The sequence below is a fragment of the Mandrillus leucophaeus genome, unplaced genomic scaffold (genome assembly GCF_000951045.1).
Source record: "Mandrillus leucophaeus isolate KB7577 unplaced genomic scaffold, Mleu.le_1.0 Scaffold114, whole genome shotgun sequence".
Classification (NCBI taxonomy): domain Eukaryota; kingdom Metazoa; phylum Chordata; class Mammalia; order Primates; family Cercopithecidae; genus Mandrillus; species Mandrillus leucophaeus.
In genome coordinates this window covers 5,522,154-5,542,112 of record NW_012099654.1, presented here as the reverse complement: position 1 = coordinate 5,542,112, position 19,959 = coordinate 5,522,154, and the positions used below count along the sequence as shown (strand labels likewise).

Here is a 19,959-nt window from a genome sequence, read left to right as displayed (position 1 = left end):
TAATTTTTGAATGTGTGAATGAATGAATGTGAATTAGAGAGACAGCTTGTCATTGACTTGCAAAACAGAGACCTCCACTTGTTGACAATACATGAGAAAACTTCAGGCTTCATTTCTCAGACCTTTATTCTTCTAAACAAGGTCCAGCCCTCTGTGTGTTACACCCTGTTAAGCACAAGCCCTGAGTTCTTCTATAACTAATTTGGACCTGTGATTCCTTGGCTCTCACAATCCTCTCCACTCTAAGAAGCAGGGTGAGGCCACAAGGAGCAATGGAGCAGGGCAGCGGCCGCTTGGAGGACTTCCCTGTCAATGTGTTTTCCGTCACTCCTTACACACCCAGCACCGCTGACATCCAGGTGTCCGATGACGACAAGGCTGGGGCCACCTTGCTCTTCTCAGGCATCTTTCTGGGGCTGGTGGGGATCACATTCACTGTCATGGGCTGGATCAAATACCAAGGTGTCTCCCACTTTGAATGGACCCAGCTCCTTGGGCCTGTCCTGCTGTCGGTTGGGGTGACATTCATCCTGATTGCTGTGTGCAAGTTCAAAATGCTCTCCTGCCAGCTGTGCAAAGAAAGTGAGGAAAGGGTCCCGGACTCGGAACAGACACCAGGAGGACCATCATTTGTTTTCACTGGCATCAACCAACCCATCACCTTCCATGGGGCCACTGTGGTGCAGTACATCCCTCCTCCTTATGGTTCTCCAGAGCCTATGGGGATAAATACCAGCTACCTGCAGTCTGTGGTGAGCCCCTGTGGCCTCATAACCCCTGGAGGGGCAGCAACCGCCGTGCTGAGTCCTCCTCAATACTACACCATCTACCCTCAAGATAACTCTGCATTTGTGGTTGATGAAGGCTGCCCTTCTTTCGCAGATAGTGGAAATCACAGGTATGGCGTGTCTACTGGGGGAATGCACTCCTTCTAGCCATCTCCATCGTGATCTGTGGCTGTTTGGTCCATGAATAAGGTGTTGGGAGACTGCGAATCCCTGCTTAGCCTGTTGCCCACGATGGCAGCCTTGGTTCTGTGAATGGTGCTTTGGACCATAACGTACCTGTGTTTTCTGCTCACATTTCAGGCCCAGTCCTGATGCTGACCAGGTAGAAGAGACACAGCTGGAAGAGGAGGCCTGTGCCTGCTTCTCTCCTCCACCTTACGAAGAAATATACTCTCTCCCTCGCTAGAGACTATTCTGATATAATAATACAATGCTCAGCTCAGGGAGCAAGCGTTTCCATCATTGTTACCTGACAACCGTGGTGTTCTATGTTGCAACCTTCAGAAGCAACAGCAGCGCCCAGGCAGCCTGACAGAGATCATTCAAAGGGGGAAAGGGGAAGTGGGAGCAATGTCTCAGACTGGTAAAAATTAGACTGGCCCGAGGCAATTTTCCTCTGGAACAGTTTCAGATTCCCTCGGGTAAGAAATCTCCTGTGTAAGGCTCAGGAGCAGGAATTTCACTTTTTCATCCCCCACCTTCCCCCTTCCCTGTAGGAAGGCATTGGTGGCTCAAATTTAACCCCAGCAGCCAATGAAAAAATCACGACTTCTGAGACTTTGGGAGTTTCCACAGAGGTGAGAGTTGGTGGGAAGGAAGCAGGGAAGAGAAAGCAGGCCCGGCTGGAGACTTCCCGGTGGCTGTCCTTGGCCCCAAAGCAGACTCACTAATCCCAAACAACTCAGCTGCCATCTGGCCTCTCTGAGGACTCTGGGTACCTTAAAGGCTATAAAACAAAACAAAACAAAAACATCAAACCAATGAAATAAAATAAAGCATGTCTCCTGCTAGAATAGTATTGGATACCTGGCTAAATTACACAAAATAGACCGTAATAGGATAACACTGTGAATAAATCCTTCCCTGATCACTGAGTCACAGTGACCCCTGGCTGCTGCTGTTCTCTTCTGCAAGGTTGAAGCTTGACTTGTGATGTCCATGGGTGGGCTCTTGGTCCACCCCGGGCTGGGGCCTGCGCCAGGCATGAACTAACTGGGCCCAGCGGCTGACAGAACACAGGACTTTCCTAAGTACCCATAGGTCTGTGGAGCGAGACAGAGCAGAGTTGCCATGTCAACACATGGGGAATTATATGATAGAAACAATCTTTATGACTAAAAGAAACTCATCTTCTTCATTAAAATCTTTGGTGTCCTTAATCTCTCTGAATTTGGCTGTGTAATAAACAACTGGAACTGACTCACAGACTTCAGAAGAGACAGTTTAAAACCATTAGGTTTTAAAAGAAAATATTTGCTTTGGGCTTCAAAGGCAATGCCACTCAAGGTAAGGGTGGCACACCCCAAAGGATGTGCCACATGGAATGTAGCAATTCTTTAAAAAATGTTGATATCATGTTTGTATATGGAGCGACTTTTACTAATTTTGATCAGAAGTGTCTAGCTTTCAGAGGACATGAGTGAAGTAAGCTTGGTACATTATTGTTGTTATTTATGTTATATCTTAGGAACAAAGTCTTTTCACATCCACTTTCATGTTTGATGATAGTTGATAGGTGGAAATGATTTCATTTACAGAAACTAGCTTTATGTTCAACAGATCCCTGAGACACTGGTCCCTAGCTGAGGGCCATTGGTTTTGGAGAAGAAGTTTGGTGACAAGGACCAGACTGAGCATCACCAGTGGCATGCTGACCAACAGATGACACTTTGGGCCCCTCATGCCACCCTAACCTTGAGTGCTGCTTTCACTGTCTCCGCCCAACCCCTGCTATCCTCACCCACCCCATAATTTTATGTTCATAAATTTGGGCTACAATGAACATCAAAAGTAGCTCAAAAAAGAAAACCTTGTTAGGGAAGTACATCCCCATGTGCAGCTGGGGAGGGCAGGGCAGCCAGTTGGTCTTGGAGATACCTGGAGTCAGATATGCAGGGAGGTGGCCTGGAGAGTTGGGATGGTTAGTTTCAGGCACCAACAATTCCTGTTCCAAGACAGAGGGAAAAATGCTAACATAGAGGTCATTTATGCTTTCAAAGAGAGGGCTTCAGGGCTAATGACTTCAGGAGCTCGAGGTAGGAGTAGGGTCTGCAGCAGTCAGGGATCAGAAAACGGGAATTTGTTCATTAGTGCAACATTTATTTATTGAGCATCTACTCTGTGTCTGGTCCGGGTCCATCAAATGGAAACGTAACTGAAAAATTCCACCAACAAGAGAGCATACATGATTCTGCCCTTGCAGAGCCTCTAGTCTAGTAGTCTAATGGGGGAGAAAGATACGGATTCATTATCTGTATTAATCATCTATTAATTGTTCTCTGACACCACTGAGAAGTCCTGTGGCCCTAAGAGGGATTTGGACTCATCAAAGGGTCATGAGGCTTGCTTGGGGAAGTGAAGTCAGGGTCATTGCCTTGTATAATCCCAGGGAGCACTGTTCACAGGGACATCTAAGTGACAGGTGTCTGTGGACCTGTGGAGACTGTGCTAGGAGCTAAAGGAACAGTGGCTGTCTACTAGACCAAGAGGAGAGGGCAAGAGGGAGAGGCCTGGCAGAGCCCTATGTGGGAGGCAGTATTAGGAGGCATTTAGCAGGCTGTGTCAACCTTTTTATTTTTCTGCTGCCACAACCCTCAAACAGAGGTGCCTTCCAGTAACCAAGAAATTACACCCACCAATTTTCTTGCTTTGAGACAACCACTCATGCTATTTCTTTATTTGGGAATTTCAGGGGCCAACCTGATGGGAAGCCCACTGAGTGGCTCCTAAACTCTGACTTCCAACCAGGTCCTTGCTACGTCTCTAACCAGCAGGACACATTCCCAACAGAGTCTCTGGTTTGTTGTCCAGATATTTGCCTTTTATCATTCTTTCACTCAATATCTCATCAGGGGTGAACCACGGGAAACTATGATCTGGGGACATTGATTGGAGTCCAGTTCCTGGCTATGCTCTTTTCCCTTAGATTATCAGTGGAGGAAGCAGCTCTGGCTTGGAGCGGGTGCCTGAAGGTTTGGTGTCCAAGCCAGAACCCACAGGGCCTGGTCAACCTTGTCAGTCTTGTCAAACATTTTAGGCTTTGTTTAAAGAGCAGTTGGGAAGCCATGGAAGTGTTTTTCTGAAGAGGGAGCTGCGATCAGATTTTGCGCATTGACTGGTTAGGGCAAGACCCAGAGGGCATATGCAGGTATAACATTCACTTTGCTGGTGACATTCAGAGCTAAATGACCAGAATATTGGGAGCCATTCTTCCCCTCTCCTCCATCCTCAGCCTGCAGAGGGGCCATGTGGTGGGCATGCTCTGGGGATCTACACAGAATTAAAAATAAAGTTAAAAGGTCTTGTTGATTACAGGAAAAGAGTTTTTTCTTTTCTTTTCTTTTCCTTTTCTTTTCTTTCTTTTCTTTTTTTGAGATGCAGTTCGCTCTTGTCCAGGCTGGAGTGCAATGATGCGGTATCAGCTCATTGCAACCTCCGCCACCCGGGTTCAAATGATTCTCCTGCCTCAGCCTCCCAAGTAGCTGGGATTACAGACATGCACCACCACACCTGGCTAATTTTGTATTTTTAGTAGAGACGGGGCTTCTCCATGTTGGTCAGGCTGGTCTCGAACTCCCAACCTCAGGTGATCCACCTGTCTCAGCCTCCCAAAGTGCTAGGATTACAGGTGTGAGCCACTGAGCCCAGCCACGAGTTTCTTAAGAACTTGTTATCTCCTGGGAGCACTTTGGGCTGGGTCTTTTGGCTAGAGTGATTGATAACAGCTGATGGTTTTGATGGAACAGGAAAGGGATCATCCAGGTTTGAGAAACGAGGCTCAGATGCCAAGGGGAAGAAGCTTTCACAAAGCTCTTAGGACTTTTCTTTCTCTCTTTGGGCCACAGGAGGGCTGATCTCTTGTGCAAGGAGGCTATGTTTTCACCACCCTCTGGGAAGTGCCTTCTAGAGGTGGAGGGCTTCCCAGATAGCCCAGTCACGTTCCCTTCTGCTCTGCAGGCCAGGCACCGGTGTAAGTTTCAAATTCACCACATGACTCTCTTCTGCAAAACCAGCCCTTCGACTGCTCTCCTTACTTTTTTTCTTTTTTCTTTTTTAGGTACAGCATAAAAATAAAGCCTCCTTTATTTCTGGAGAGCTGGCCTGGAGTCTCTGTTTTCAGCTTCAGACCTCGGGTTCCTCTGGGCCTTGATGACTGTTAGATCAGTGGAGTAGATAGCACTGAAGCTGAATACTGCTGGGTGGCCGGTCCCCCAAACAGAAGCTCTTCACAATAACCAATGGGTAGACACCTTCTTACTTACCAAGAGGAGAGAGGCTCCAGCACACACCATAGAGGCTGATGTGGTCTAGATATCAGCAGTGTCGCTACCCGTCACAACCCGCACTGGCTGGAGTGACTGTAGCTCACACCGCTCAGCATTCACTAAAGTGTCTCACTCAGAGCCCTTTATACAACTAATGCTTGGTTTCTGTTGAACAATAAATGTGATATGAATACGTGAAGAAATGTTCAAATACATAATGAATAACCGTTCTAGCTTGTTAGCTGTTTTTTGTTTTTCACCTCATAAAAAATTTCAAACAAATACAAGAGTACATTAAAGAGTACAGGAAGATCTCATTTGATTGGACTTTGAAGACTTTTTTTTTTTTTTTTACAAATGGAAGGTTTGCGGCAATCCCATGTGGAACCAGTCTCTTAGGGCCATCTTTCCAACAGCATGTGCTCACGTTGTGTGTCTACATCACATTTTAGTAATTCTTGCAATATTTCAGACTTTTTCATTGTTATCATATCACTTATGGTGATCTGCAATCAGTGATCTTTAATGTTACTGTTGAAAATGTTTTGGGGCACCATGAACCTTGCTCATATAAGATGGTGAACTTACTTGATAAATGTTGTGTGCACTCTGACTGCTCCACCCACTGGCCATTCTCCCGACTCTCTCCCTCTCCTTGGGCTTTCCTATTCCTTGAGACACAACGATATTGAAATTAGGCCAACTAATAACCCTACAATGGCCTCTAAGTGTTCAAGTATAAGGAAGAGTCACATGTCTCTCACTCAAAATCAAAAGCTCACTTGAAATTAAGCTTAGTGAGGAAGGTGTGTTGAAAGCCCAGACAGGCTGAAAGCTAGGTTTCTTGTACCAAATAATTAGCCAAGTTGTGAATGCAAAAAAAATGTTCATGAAGGAAATTAAAAGTGCTACTTCAGTGGATACACAAATAACAAGAAATTGAAACAGCCTTATTACTGATGTGGAGAAAGTTTGACTGGTCTGGATAGAAACCAGCTACAACATTCTCTTAAGCCAAAGCCTAATCCAGAGCAAGGCCCTACCTCTCTTCAATTCTATGAAGGCTGAGAGAAGTGAGGAAGCTGCGGAAGAAAAATTGGATGCTAGCAGAGGTTGCTTCATGAGATTTAAGGAAAGAAGCCATCTCCATAACATAAAAGTGCAAGGTGAAGCAGCAAGTGCTGATTTAGAAGCTGCAGCAAGTTAGTCAGAAGATCTGGCTAAGATCATTGACGAAGGTGGCTATGCTAAACAACAGATTTTCACTGTAGATAAAACAGCCTTCTAGATGGAAGACCATCTAGTTCTTTCACAGCTAGAGAGGAGAAGTCAGTGCCTGGCTTCAAAGCTTCAAAGGACGGGCTGACTTTCTTGTTAGGGGTCAAAGCAGTTGGTGACTTGAAGCTGAAGCCAATGCTCATTGACCATTCCAAAAATCCCAAGGCCCTTAAGAATAATGCTGAATCTATTCTGCCTGTGCTCTAAAAATGGAACAACAAAGCCTGCGTGAGAGTACATCTGTTTTAGCATGATTTCCTGAATATTCTAAGTTCACTGTTGACACCTGATGCTCAGAAGGATCCCATTAAAAATATTACTGCTCATTGACCCAAGATTTCTGATGGAGATGTATAAGCAGATTAATGTTGTTTTCATGCTCACTAAGATAACATTCACTCTGCAGCCCATGGATCCAGGAATGATTTATATTTTTAAGTCTTATTACTTAGGAAAAGGATTTTGTAAGACTATAGCTACCATAGATAGTGATTGCTCTGATGGATCTGGGAAAAGTAAATTGAAAACCTTCTGGAAAGGATTCATCATTCTAGATAGCATTAAGAACATTTGTGATTCGTGGGAAGAAGTAAAAATGGCAGCGTTAACAGGTGTTTGGAAGAAGTTGATTCCAGTCCTCTTGGATGACTTTGAGAGGCTCAAGACTTCAGTGGAGGAAGTAACCGCAGACATGAAGGAAAAAGCAAGAGAAGTAGATTTAGAAGTGGAGCCTGAAGATGTGATTGAATTGCTCCAATCTCATGATCAAACTGGAATGAATGAGAAGCTGCTTCTTATGAATGAGCAAAGAAAATGGTTCCATGAGATGGAAACTACTTCTGATTAAGATGCTGTGAACATCGTTGAGATAACAACAAAGAATTGAGAATATTTCATAAAGTTAGTTGATAAAGCAGCATCAGGTTTTAGAGGATTGACTCCAATTTTGAAAGCTGAGTTCTACTTTAGGTAAAATGCTATCAAACATCGTCTCATGCTACAGAGAAATCTTTTATGAAAGGAAGAGGTTAACAATGCAGCAAACGTCACTGTTGTCTTACATTAAGAAATGACTACAGCCACCTCAGCCTTCAGCAAACACCATACTGATTTGTCAGCAAGACCCTCCACCGGCAAAAAGATTATAACTTGCTGAAGGCTCAGATGGTCACTAGCATTTTTAAGCAATAAAGTATTTTAAAATTAAGGTATGTACATTGTTTTTTAGACATAATACTACTGCACCCTTAACAGACAAGCGTAGTGTAAACGTACTTTTTTTTTTTTTTTTAGATGGAGTCTCGCTTTGTTGCCCAGGCTGAAGTGCAGTAGTACAATCTCGGCTCACTGCAACCTCTGCCTCCCGGGTTCAAATGATTCTCATGCCTCAGCCTCCCAAGTAGCTGGGATTACAAGCACCTGCTACCACGCCCAGCTAATTTTTGTATTTTTAGTAGAGATAGGGTTTCACCATGTTTGCCAGGCGTGTCTTGAACTCCTGACTTCAAGTGATCTACCCACCTCAGCCTCCCAAAGTGCTGGGATTACAGGTGTGAACCACCACGCCCGGACCATAAATATATTTTTATATGCATTGGGAAACAAAAAAAATTTGTGTGACTCACTTTATTGCATTATTTGCTTTCTTACAGTGGTCTAGAACTGAGCCCACAGTGTCTCTGAAGTATTCCTGTATATGAAACCCCATGTGTCTTTCATCTAGCTTTAATGATTATCTACTCATGGCCAATCTTGTTTAATTTATACCCTCCACTCACAATTCCCCCAATTGGATTTTTAAAAAGCAAATTCAAGCCATAAAATAATTTCATCCTAAAATATTTTATTGTGTATCTTTAAAAGATAAAGACTTGAAAAAATAGAACACCATTATTATACCTTAAAAACTTACAATGATTTTTGAATGCTATCAAATACCTAATCAGTGTTCAAGTTTCCCCAATTTTCCCCCATCTCACTTTCTCTTATTTTTTCTTCTTTGTTTGGTTTGAATCAGAATCTAAATAAGAATTATATTTTGCCAATTGCATCTTACATTTCTAGCTGTTTCATACTACATTTTGAGAGGCAGATGGTTGGCAAACTACTCATGGTAGCAGATTCATAATTATTAAATTTTACTTTCCAAACAAATATGTTTTATGAGATTTTTCTCCTTCTCTATTAGTTCCCTGAAGCCCTACTACTTCCCTGGAATTAAAAACTTATATTTTTCCTACTTTTAGAATACTATTAGAGATTTTTCTAAAACCAGACTTAGAAAAAAAGAGAGAGATCTTTAAATGACTGTTTAGTTGAGGATTATTTGTTGCAGAATAATTTCAAGAGTATCAGGAAACCTTGGCAATCTTCAACATTTTTGGCTTGGTCAGTAAAGCTTTTTAGAAAAAAATTTGTTGTTTTCCTTCAGGGATCATAAAAACCCCTTTGAACATCTCAAAAGCACGAACCAGAGTCTCCTCTTTCAGAAATTCAAGAGCAAAGCCTTTTTCTTTACATTAAAATATTACCTGATATAATTTACCTCTCAGATGTTATTGACTGTGGCCCTCTTATCAATGAGCTCTCAATTTTTTTGAATTAAAGATGAGTGTATTTTCTGGATATACCTACAACTCTTCTTCTGAAGGTGGATATGAATAAGTGTATGTGTGTGTATTCACCTACATCCTTATTATATCATGTGATTTATGAATTTCTTGCCCACTTACTGCTTGTAAATCATCAAGAGTTTTATGTCCCAGGCAGTCAGCAGTGGTTATAAAATCAACAGAGGGATGTACTAAATAAACCTTTACCGGATTGCTCCTAAGGAATTGATGACAAATCAGAAAGTGCAGACAACTCCACCGGAATGATTCTCACCTGCCTCTGGGAAAGCACAAAGGTCTCAGATAGGGAATTTGTTTTTGTCTTGAGCTTTTAAGATTAATTACCAGATGATCTGGTAAGGAAATTAGTTTTCTAGGTTCCAGAAGTTTTCTATAACAAAAAAATTTGCCCTCTATCACAAAGCCTGCACACGTGTAAATCACAGACGCAAACAAATATGTGCTCTGGAGTCTGTGCTTATACACAAGGCATGAGAAGATAGAGATTTTCCTTTTCCAACCCTGCCATTCACTAGTTTAAAAGAACTAATTTATAAGGGATATAGATACCTATACACACATATGTATATATAAAATATATATATATACACACACATCTATATGTATGTGTGTGTATATACTCATTTTTTTCAAATATATGAAATATCTCTTGAAGAATACATAAGAACTGGTGATAATTATTTCTGTGGTGGAGGATGGGAGATTCATTTTTCACTTTACTTGATGGTGATTAATGATTTTTTTTAAACCATGTTCATATATTACCTGTTTATAAAATGATTTTTAGAATAAAAGAGGAAAAGAAGGAAATGATCCATCTCCGTGTACTTCTGTTAATCTCATCTTCTTGAGTCCTGATGTTTTCATTGCATCATCATGCTGCCGCTTACATATGTCATAGGTAAACATGCAAGACACATAGATACAAATGTGACACGTATGCATACATCTATGTGGACGCAAATACATTGTAATATGAATAACACTTTTACATGGACACATAAATGCAAAGCCTCTTGGGAAGGAGCACAGGTTCATGTACATGAACGATATTTCACATATATATATGTTGTTGCTAAAGTCCTCTGCTAGCTAATGACAGCGTCACAGCAGCACACACACAGAATGTCAGATCAGATTACCCCATGAGTCTCTCTTTGATAGATTTCTCAACCCAGCCCTCGCTACCACACCTAGAAAAACTGTTCACTCCCGGCAGATGGTAATTCATTTACGAGGAGCCGCCACCTTTGTACCCTGAGAGGTGAAGCTGAAAATAACCTAAGTAATCTGATTCCTCAGCAGAAGGTGGAGCGCAGGGAGGAACTCTGCACATCTCCCTCTCGGCGGTGGAATCAGTGGCCGCAGTAGCTGCACCTGCCCCCTGGCCCTCTGGTTGCTCTGGCTTGGACTCCTCCTCCTCTCTCTGGGGCTGGTTTGATCCCACCTCAGCCATGAGGGACACCCCTATCTCTCAACAGCCTGAACAGGACTCACAGAAACTTGCTGGACCTGTGGAACTGTGGTGAAGGCTCTTTGCAGGCCCAAGTTGCTCTCATGCTCCCTTGCAGGCTTCCCATCCCCGATTCTCTTGGGCTCTGTCGGGCCCTGGCTCTTGCTCTCCTTCTTCCCGGGAGGGTCAGAGCTCTTAAAGAACCCAAGGAGAGCCCTGGTTCCTCCCCAGCACTATGCAGATCCTCATCATTCAGGGAGCTCTGTGGATCCGAGGTGAAGAACTCTTGTGGAAACCTCTTTTCCAAAGGGTGGTATAGTCCTGTGGCTTTATCCATCATTTGAGACTAGTGAGTCTTACATCTCCTTTTCTATTTCCCCCAAAGTGAACCCATAAAATAATGGGCTCACTTAGAAGGAATGGAAAAGACTAGCCTCCCTTCCAGGCTACTGGGGCAGAGAATTTTATTTGTATACCTAACATCTATTCCCTGACATCAGCAGTTACCAAAGTGTGGTCCATAAGTCCCTAGGGCTCCCTGAGACCTTTGTTTGTTTGGTTTTGGCAGAGGAGTTTGGGGTGCATATTATGCAAGGTTGAAACAATTAAATGATAATTCTAAAACATTATTTACCTTCTTGATTGCATGGACATCTGCAATGATGGTATAAAAGCAATAGTCGCTCAAACTGTTAGTGTCTTAGCACCAATCACAGCAATAGCGCTGTGGCAGATTGAAAAATGCACACCAACCACCCCCCCACCCCCACCACAAAGATATCAGGACCTAATCTCTGGAACCTGTAAATGTTGCTTTATTTGTAAAAAGGATCTTTGCAGATGTGATTAATTTGAGGAGATGGGGAGATGATCCTAGATCATCTGGAGGGGTCCCTAAATGCAACCACATGTATACCTTGAAGTGGCAGAAGGCGACTTTACAGACAGAAGAAGAGAAGGCCATATAAAAATAGAGGCAGAGATTGGAGTGATGTGGCCACAAGCCAAGGAATGCTGGCAGCCACCAGAGGCTGGGAGAGGCAAGAAACATATTCTCCCCAAGAGCCTCCAGATTAAGTGTGGCCTTGCTGACACCTTGAATTCCGACTTCTGACCTCCAGAACTGCAAGAGAATACATTTCTGTTGTTTTAAGCCACCTAGTTTGTAACAATTTGTTAGAGCAGCCACAGGAAACTAATACAAGCACCAAACTGTCTAGCAACAACTGTTCTTCACCAGCATGCACTCACAGTAAAAACAATGAGGTACAGTAAAAATGGCCAGTTTCACTTTTAAATACCCTTATTGAAGCAGTAAAAATTATTAATTTTGTTAAATCTCAACTCTTGAGTACATAGCTTTTTAAACAGTCTGTGTGGTGGAATGGGAGGTACACATAACATGCTTCTTCTGCCTGCATGACTATGATGGTTACTTGGAGGGAAAGCAGCTCTGTGAGTTGCAAGCTGAACTAGCCACATTTCTCATGGACTGCCATTTTTACTTGGAAGAATGGCTGCTGGATACTGCATAATTATTCAGATGTGTATATTTGGTAGATATTTTTTCAAAACTGAACAAAGTGAGCCTGCCACTTCAGGAGAAATATCTGACAGTATTAATTGCCAATGATAACATTCAACCTTTCAAGTAAAAATTATAATTTTTGAAAACTTATGTTTGTCATCATGAACTTGACAAATTCTTGAAAGTGTTCTTTTCTTTTTAGATCAGTGGTGATATTTTAAAATGTGATTTTAAAATTATATAATGAAATGTGTCAGCATTTGAAAGGTCTGCATAATTCATTAAACAAACATTTTTCATATAACTATTATGTGATATTGCAATACCATGTGTGGCTAAAAATCCATTCACTGTGCAAGATATCCCAATGAATTTTAACAGAGTACAAAATATTCATTGATATGGTTTCAGATTCTACATTGCAACTAACCTTTAAATAACTACCACATGAATTATGGTGTAGTATCAGAGAAAAATATCTGCAATTACCTGAAAAAGTTTTAAAAACACTTATATTTTTCAGTTACATATTTGCAGGAGGCCAGATTTTCTCCATATAATTGAAGCAAGATGTATTGCAACAGAATCAATGTAGAAGCAGATATAAAAGAGTCTGGCTGTCTTCTGTTAAACACTGAAGAAATTTTCAAAAATGTCAAATAATATCACTCTTTTCACTTTACTTTTTTGCTTTGGAAAGTATATGTTATTTAACATGTAAAGGGAGTATAAATATACTTTTTAAATGAATAAACAAATATTTTCAGATTTTTTGGCTTTAATTTCTAATATGGCAAATACTAATAGATATTACTCACATAAATAAAAGCTCTTTGGGGTCCTCAATAATTTTTTAGGGTATAAAAGGTATCAACCTTTTTCAAGACCAAAAAAGTTGAGAACTGCAGTTCTATGTTATTAAGAAGTGGAGCAATGTGCCCATTTAAAAGACTAAATTTTCCAGATGCCTTTGCAGCTAAATTTGGCCATGTGTTAAGCTCTGGGTAATCAGATATAAGCAGAAGTTTGTGAAAAGGACTTCCTGAACGCCTACATGGAGAACGAATGGCTGGGGAAATTCATTTTTTGACTTTCTGCTTTTTCTCATTCTCAGAGAATACATTTGTATATGATTGTGGAAGCCCTAGCAGCTACCTTGAACTATGAGGTGACCTTGAGGATAGAAGGTACTTGTAACCGAGATGAAGAAAAAGATTAAAAAAAAAAAAAAAAAAGGCTGGATCCCCAATGACTATGATGTTGCCTGATTATCTACTCCAGATTTCTTTTAAATGAGAGGCAAAAAACTTTTTACATCTTGTTTAAGCCTCTATTATTTTTATTTTTCTGTTACATGTAGCGGAACCTAATCCTACTCCTTCCTTTAAATGTGAGAATGCGCTAAAACCAACCACAGAGGACCTAGTTTTAGGATGTGTATTATATAATGATTTCTTTTTTATTTTTAAAATGGGGTTTTCTTTCCATGTCTTAATGTGTGATACTGAAAAAAAATTATTCTTCAGGATTAGTAATATAGGCACGCAGACATTTGTTCAACTCTAAGCAACAAACATTTCGGGAGCTCATGCTATTGGCATGCAGTGAGCCAAGCTCTGAGCACATGTGTCCTCAGAGCCCTGTGGGTCATGGGGGGAATCACTTCCCTCCAGGGCCCAGCACTGTCTTCATAGACCTGCTGCAGGCCCCACTATCCGGTAACACACTGTTGTCAGCATGGAGAGAGAAGCATACCTCTTTGTCACTTAACTGGTGTTTCTAGGGTAGGACTTAAAATTCTCTTGAGTAAATCTGTCATCCACCCTCCTTGAACGAGAATGGCCCAAATAAACAAAGAGGCTTCCCTCTCCTGAATTTTGATGGGCTGACATGTCTAATTTCCCTGATAAGCCATGTCATTTTGTTCAGTGTCCTCCCATGCTACCATTGTCAATATAGTAACCAACTGAATTTGAAAGTACAGTTGCAGAAAGTCAACAGACCTTGTCCATGGACCCACCCTGTAACTAAAATCTTCAAAGCAGAGATAACTTTCTATAGAACATAAGATGGTCTCTTTCCTTGTGTTACACAGAATCTATTGCCATTAACTGGGGGCATCATAGGTGACGGGTAGGTAAATGAGAGATACCCAAAAGCTTTACTCACAAAAACCAGGCAGATTCTGTAAGGGGCAACATGTTTAGAGTAAGCAAATCTCTACCACACTTCTTGGGTTCAGAATGGATTCAGGCTAGACCTAACCATTGCACAGCCTGGTGAGGCTAAAACATGATAATATATGATCAAAAACTACAAATTCTGCAGTGCTGTATGTCAGCTATAGCTGTTAACTTGTGATCTCTTGGTAGGGAAAGAAAATTCAATTAAAAGTATAGGCGGAATTAGAATATTGGCTTTGCCACTTTTTTGCTGGGTGACTTTAGGCAAGTTGCTTAACCTGGCTGAGCACAAGAAATAATTCGGTACAGTCCAGGGGTATCCAATCTTTTGGCTTCCCTGGGTCACATTGGAAAAAGAATTGCCTTGGACCACACGTAAAACACACTAACACTATGATAGCTGATGAGCTAAAACACACACACACACACAAAATCTCATAATGTTTTAAGAAAGTTCACAAATTTGTGTTGGGCCACATTCAAAGCCATCCTGGGCCACATGCAACTTGTGGGCCACGGGTTGGACAAGCTTGACATACGCCTTTTCAAATAATGACGTTCATTTTAGGAGATGGACTAACATGGGTAAAAAGTGCTAACGTAGTTTGAAAAATGACTTTTTAAAAAAATCAATTTTATCCTAATATATAACTTAGGGTTAGATTTGTTTTCTTTACTTTCTTTTTTTTTTTTGAGATGGAGTCTTGCTCTGTTGCCCAGGCTGAAGTGCAATGGTGCAATCTCAGCTCACTGCAACCTCCACCTCCCAGGTTCGAGTGATTCTCCTGCCTCAGCCTACTGAGTAGTAGGATTACTGGTGCGCGCCACCATGCCTGGCTAATTTTGCATTGAGACTGGGGTTTCACCGTGTTGGCCAGGCTGGTCTCGAACTCCTGACCTCAAGTGATCTGCCTGCCTCAACCTCCCAAAGTGCTGGAATTAGAGGCATGAGCCACAGCACCTGACCTAGATTTGTTTTCATATAACTAAAAGCTCCACGTAACTTTAACTTAAAGAAAATCAGTTTACTTCTCTGTCATATAAAGGAAGTCTAGAGGTAGGTATTAAAGCACTGCTCCCTCTGTCCTCAGTGGCCTAGGCTCCTATCTTCCTCCTGTGCCATCTTCCTTCAGCATGTGGCTTTCCTCTTGAAAGCCACCTCATGGTCTAAGATGGCTGCTGAAGCTCCAGCATTATGTCCATGCTCAAAGCAGAAGGGAAAAGAAACAGACAGGAAAAAAAGAGCATACCTCACACCTGATTCAATTCTCTTAAAGAAAGCCTTCCTGGAAGCTCCATGCTATACTTAACACTTCCACCCTCTGACCAGAATTTGGCCAGATGGCCACACTAAGCTACAAAGGAGTCTGGGAAATTTAGTCTTCTTGGTTGCTGTTCTGTTATAAAGGGAAAAGGGTAGAATAGCTATTAGGTAGGCAACTAACAGCCTCTTCCATGCTTCGTTCTCTCTCTCTCTCTCCCTTCTGTCTGGATTCAGAAAGCTGCTCAAGAATTTGGAATTTAAGAAAAAATGTTTATTTTGAATCCCTCTGCTGAACCAAAAATATTAACTTTGAAATGCCAAGTATAAATACACATGCCAGATGCAAGGTTTTGGCTAAAGAAGTTTGACTTGTAACTTTAGAATAACAGATGCACTTATCAGCAGGAGAGCTATCAATGAGTTATAGAGCATCTGAGCTGTAAAATAGGCAAGGCTCTAACTAAACCATGACACTAAGGACTTGTTTGTGTCACATATTTGTCTCATATGACTGGATTTTTGTGGGATTTTTTTGGTCTCCCCCGTCTTCCCACTTGAAGGACATCAGTTGTTATGGACACAGTGACATTAAATTCATATGGCAAGATTTGACATAAACAAAATAAAGTAAGTTCATTCCAGAGGCTGTGATTTCATAAGCTCGAATTTTCCAGAATTTAACCTGGTCCTTGAGGTTGGTGGGGACAGGATGGGAGGGAGGAAGAGCAGGAAGCCAGACACCTTTGGGAGCTGCCATGTCTTTGGGAGCATTAGAGCTATATTTGGAGCAATTAAGTTGCTAATTCAGTAAAAACTACACAGTTCCCTTGTGGCCTGGGAAAGTAAAATGCAGCTGCTAAAGGTGGCTGATTTACAAGCAGGGAATGGCCGAGGTACCAGGGGAAATGAGCCAGATTCTTCCAAAAGCCTAAATCACTCTCTTAGTCAGGCGGTGAAAACAGCATGCTCACCTTGGGCAAAGCACCAGAGTTGGGCAGCCTCCAAAACTGGTTTTGAAAAAATTCCCAATTTTTCAGCAGGATTAGACCCTTACCTCTCCTTCATTCCTCAGAAGGATGCAGGAAGTGCAAGGGATTCCTTAAAGGATCAGAGTTCAGTCCCTACACTTTCCTCAACCCCGATCCCAACCCAGGGGAAAACAACATGAAAGGCAGAGAAGTATGTATTTAGTCTGTGATCTGTTCCACTAGCAAGTTCAGGTCATTGGGGATTGCATCAAGCCAAATGGAGTGGGCAGGGCTCATCTGAAGGGCTATGCAGGTTATCTACCACACATCCTCAGTGGGCACCATTCCCAGCATAGTCTAATTTACTGGTTCTCAAACATGGTGGGTGCATATTAGAATCACCTGGGCATTGAAAAAAATCCCAAGCCAGGCTACAACTCAGAACAATTAAATCAGACAACCTGGAGGAGGGACTAAGACATCAATAATGTTTAAAGTTCCTCCAAATGTTTCCGACACGCAGCTGAGTTTAAGGCCCAGTGGTCTCATTCATGTAGACTTTGATGTGAATGGCACTGCCTGTAGCTGTGCTGAGTATGACCTGCAAAGACATATTTCATAGTCCTGGGTGGAGGTGGAGATGCAAAGAGTTAGCAGAGGACGATAGGGAGATGGGGATGCCTCCTGGGGCGGGAAAAAAGACATGTCAAAAGGAAATCGAGAAAGTGGCCCTCACACCAACCTCCTGTGACTAGGGTTACCTGTAGACTGGGTAAAAAAAAATAAGGCATTCTATTATTTGGGGGCTCCTGAACAGTTCACATGATCCCGGATTTCTCTCCTCTTAATCTGCTCTAGTTCCTAATCTTCATTTCTTGGATATTGTCTAAGATATGTATTTTACGTGATTAAAATAGCAACCAACGAACACTCATGCATCACTTCAGAGTTTGCAAAGCAGTGTTTCAATGCCCATTATCCTCACGGGGATAACTCATAAAATCTCTGCCCCCTGTCTGTGGAGTCCAAGTCCCTTTCCTTCTCAGATCCAGGTGCCATTAGAACTGGAGGACTGGGTTTTCACCAGCTTCTACACAGAGGTTTGCCACCTATGGTGTCTGCTGGGAATTGTTTTTTCTTTGCTGAATTTTTAATTACTATGGAACAACTTGGAGGATGAGTTTATTGGCAAAATCAGCATTTGCAATGTGGCCTCATCCTTGCTTAAGGTGGAGCCCCAGGTCAAATGGCCCTCTGATCTCCATCGAAGGCCCAGTGTTAGGCACAAAGGAGACACTCAGCAGCACTTTGTGGAACAAATGCAGAGTGGATGCTGCATTGGCAAACCATACAGGCAGCCACCAGTCAGGAGGAAGCCTCTGGGTGTGGAGAGGGTGACTTATGGCCACAGAAAAGAATGGAATATCCCAAGCTTAAGTAGTTTTAAATTTGGTTGAGGATTCTGTTCTTAGCCCATCTTCATCCTTGTCAAAGGCAATAGTCAAAGGGGGCTCCCGAAACTGTCCTGGTGAGCAGCATGCAGGCTGAGTTCACAGTCTGGGTCCTCGGGTGGCCTAACACTCATGTGCAGTCACCAGGTCTCTGGCCCACAGGCAGTAAGAGCAGAGCAGCCAACTTCCTGTAGCCAAAAGACTTGGCCCCTGACTGGCTGAGGGACTGTGAACACGTCCCTGGAAATTGTCACGCCTCTGTCTCTTTGATCTGTCAAGTGGGGTTAATAGTCCCAGCCTCTTAATGTTGCTGTGAGGCTCAGCTGCTGTTTAGCACAGGCCTGGAGCCCTGGTAGGCGCTCCGTAAATGGTGGCAGTGATATTATTGCAGGCTCCGGTCTATCTCCGATTTTACTGCCTTCACCAGTGAAAACCAGCAGGGGGAGCCTGGTCTCCTTCCTGTTCCCCACGGCCTGATCTGATGGGCCCTCTATCACCGGGCCATGATGTGTGTTTGTTTCATGGATCAAGAGATAACTAACACTTTTAGCAGAATACATTTGAACTGTAAGGTTCCCTTTCAGTTCTTTAAGGACCTAGAATAGTGATTAAGAAAATAGGTTCTGGAGTCAAAATGGGCTCAAAGTTTTGCTCTACCACTGTGCTATATATAGCCTTGATGATATGGTTTGGCTGCGTCCCCACCCAAATCTTACCTTGAATTATAATCCCTGTAATCCCCACATGTTATGGGAGAAATCTGGTGGGAGGTAATTGAATCATGGAGGCAATTTCTCCTATGCTGTTCTGGTGCTAATGAGTGAGTTCTTATGAGATCTGTTGGTTTTATAAGCACCTGGCATTTCCCCTGCTGGCACTCATTCTTTCTCCTACTGCACTGTGGAAAGGCACCTTCTGCCATGATTGTAAGTTTCCTGAGGCCTCCCCAGTCATGTGGAACTGTGAGTCAATTAAACATCTTTTCTTTATAAATTACCCAGTCTCAGGTATTTCTTCATAGCAGTAGGAGAATGGACTAATAGACTTGGGCAAGGTTCTTGCCCTCTATAAAGTCTCAATGTCCACATCTGTGAGATGAAATTGATGCTACTGTTTATGGCATAGGTTTATTGGGAGAATCAAAGGATATAATGCCTGGAACATAATTAGCATGTGATATGGGCAGTCCTGTTTATGTCTCCCCTCCCTGTGATCTAGGACTAAAGGCTGTCTTAGTGAATTATCCCATGGTTTCCCATGGCAGTTCTGGCCAAATTCAGCTCTGTTCAACTCCAAGGATCCCGGGAAAGACCTATTTTCCAGGCGTTTCCATTCCAAAGCATCCTCACTTGATGGAAATTTCTTGCCTCCAAAAAGAGCTCTTGGGGCCAGGCACAGTAGCTCACACCTATAATCTCAGCACTTTGGGAGGTTGAGGCAGGTGGATCACTAGAGGCCAGGAGTTTGAGACCAGCCTGGCCAACATGGCAAAACCCCGTCTCTACTAAAAATACAAAAATTAGCTGGGTGTGGTGGTGAGCGCCTATAATCCCAGCTACTCAGGAGGCTGAGGCTGAGGCTGAGAATTGCTTGAACCCGGGAGGTAGAGGTTGCAGAGAGCCAAGATCACACCACTGTACTCTAGCCTGAGCATCTGTCTCAAAAACCAAAAACTAACCGAACCAAAAAACCTTACCAGTTTTCACACAGGTGCACGCAGGTAGTAAGTAATAGAACTGGATTTAAATCCAGGCAATCTCCTTATATAATCAGCATGATGTGGGGGTGGACAGAGGGAGGTGACATTAAGCAGTTTAAAATTTGACTTGATAAGGCTGGGGATACCATGCTTAGCCTGTGGTAAAAGTATAGCAAGGATAAAACTAGTTCTGGAGGGTTCTTGCTTTCTAGGGCAATAGCCATCCTTGA

The 19,959-nt window shown here is 42.5% G+C and overlaps 1 protein-coding gene across 2 annotated transcripts; it reads left to right on the top strand.

Annotated features, from left to right (window-relative positions):
* The first annotated feature begins 229 nt into the window (after nt 1-229).
* On the top strand, nt 230-2,207 carry TMEM174 (transmembrane protein 174). 2 transcript variants are annotated; one of them, XM_011996812.1, is made up of 2 exons: nt 230-903; nt 1,089-2,207. In XM_011996812.1, the coding sequence occupies exons 1-2, from the start codon at nt 273-275 to the stop codon at nt 1,112-1,114; spliced, it is 657 nt and encodes a 218-aa protein (XP_011852202.1). In that variant the 5' UTR covers nt 230-272; the 3' UTR covers nt 1,115-2,207. The 2 variants fall into 2 exon arrangements, with proteins under 2 accessions (XP_011852202.1, XP_011852196.1); XM_011996806.1 differs by having other exon boundaries at nt 230-898; nt 1,089-1,737.
* Nucleotides 2,208-19,959: the final 17,752 nt, after the last annotated feature.

Coding starts and splice junctions, on each gene's coding strand:
- TMEM174 (XM_011996806.1), top strand. CDS start 273: ATGGAGCAGGGCAGCGGCCGCTTGGAGGACTTCCCTGTCAATGTGTTT. Junction 899..1,088: donor GCAGATAGTGGAAATCACAG/GTATGGCGTGTC, acceptor CTCACATTTCAG/GCCCAGTCCTGATGCTGACC.